Genomic DNA, 1132 nt, shown 5'->3' on the forward strand with positions numbered 1-1132 from the left:
TGTCTGCATCCGCTGCTGCTGGGCGTATCTGTTGCTTTTGGCGCACCAATTGGTGGAGTACTGTTCAGTTTGGAAGAAGTATGTTTGTTGGTGTTATATGGTGAAGCTGTTTAAGGTTGGATAAATGTTGTAATTGTAGGCAAGTTATTATTTCCCATTGAAAACGCTGTGGCGTTCTTTTTTTTGCGCCCTGATTGCAGGTCTAATCTTGAAGTTTATCAATCCTTTTGGCACTGATCAAACTTCACTATTTGCTGTCGACTATCCAATGAGATGGTCTTACATTGAACTAATCCCATTCATATCTCTTGGAATATTTGGAGTATACATTGAAATGTGCTTGAGTTTTTGAGATTTTGTGAAATTTTAATTTTTCAGGGTGTCATTGGTACAATATTTATTAAATGTAACATTTGCTGGTGTCGGTTTAGAAAATCATCCACTTTGGGTGATTATCCAATAGCAGAGGTGAGTTGAAAATTTGATTGAAATTAAATTTTCAAAATAGTCTGCATTGATAGGTGCTCAGTATAACGTTTATCACAGCTTTGTTGAGTTTTCCGAATGAATACACGAGGTAAGTTGATAAATTTTGATGTTGGATACATATTTGAGAAATGATAACTTTGTTTTTTCATCCACTTATTAATTTTCAATTCTATTGCATGCTACAGGAAAAGCTCAAGTTCACTGATTAGTCATCTTTTCAACCGTTGTGGGCCAGAAGAGATGTCAGCACTTTGGTAATTGATTATTGATTGATTGCAAATGAGTTTTTTTTCATTTTTTCATCTTTTAGCAAATACAGAGAAGTAATCGGCGTCACGAACTCGACATCCGATATCTCTTTTGGTTCATTGATGAATGGAACAATATGGAAGTTGGTTTTGTCGCTTATATTTAAAATTGTCATCACCATTTTCACATTTGGTATGAAAGTGCCATCAGGGTTGTTTGTGCCAAGCTTAGCCATTGGGGCAATAGGGGGTCGTTTGGTTGGCATTACTATGGAATGGTTGGCACTGTATGTAATTTACTTTTGTATGTTTTATATTAGTTGTTGTTTTGTGGATATATGATTATTTTAGAGATTACAGAGATGCGTGGTGGTGGGGAATTTATTGTGAACCTG

The 1132-nt window shown here is 35.6% G+C and overlaps 1 protein-coding gene across 1 annotated transcript; it reads left to right on the plus strand.

Annotated features, from left to right (window-relative positions):
* Positions 1–97: 97 nt before the first annotated feature.
* On the plus strand, positions 98–1127 carry Tsp_01610 (chloride channel protein 5). The gene is made up of 7 exons (XM_003377371.1): positions 98–115; positions 140–322; positions 379–468; positions 522–577; positions 675–731; positions 800–1028; positions 1098–1127. The coding sequence occupies exons 1-7, from the start codon at positions 98–100 to the stop codon at positions 1125–1127; spliced, it is 663 nt and encodes a 220-aa protein (XP_003377419.1).
* Positions 1128–1132: the final 5 nt, after the last annotated feature.

This window comes from Trichinella spiralis (assembly GCF_000181795.1).
Source record: "Trichinella spiralis strain ISS 195 chromosome Unknown Scfld4, whole genome shotgun sequence".
NCBI lineage: Eukaryota > Metazoa > Nematoda > Enoplea > Trichinellida > Trichinellidae > Trichinella > Trichinella spiralis.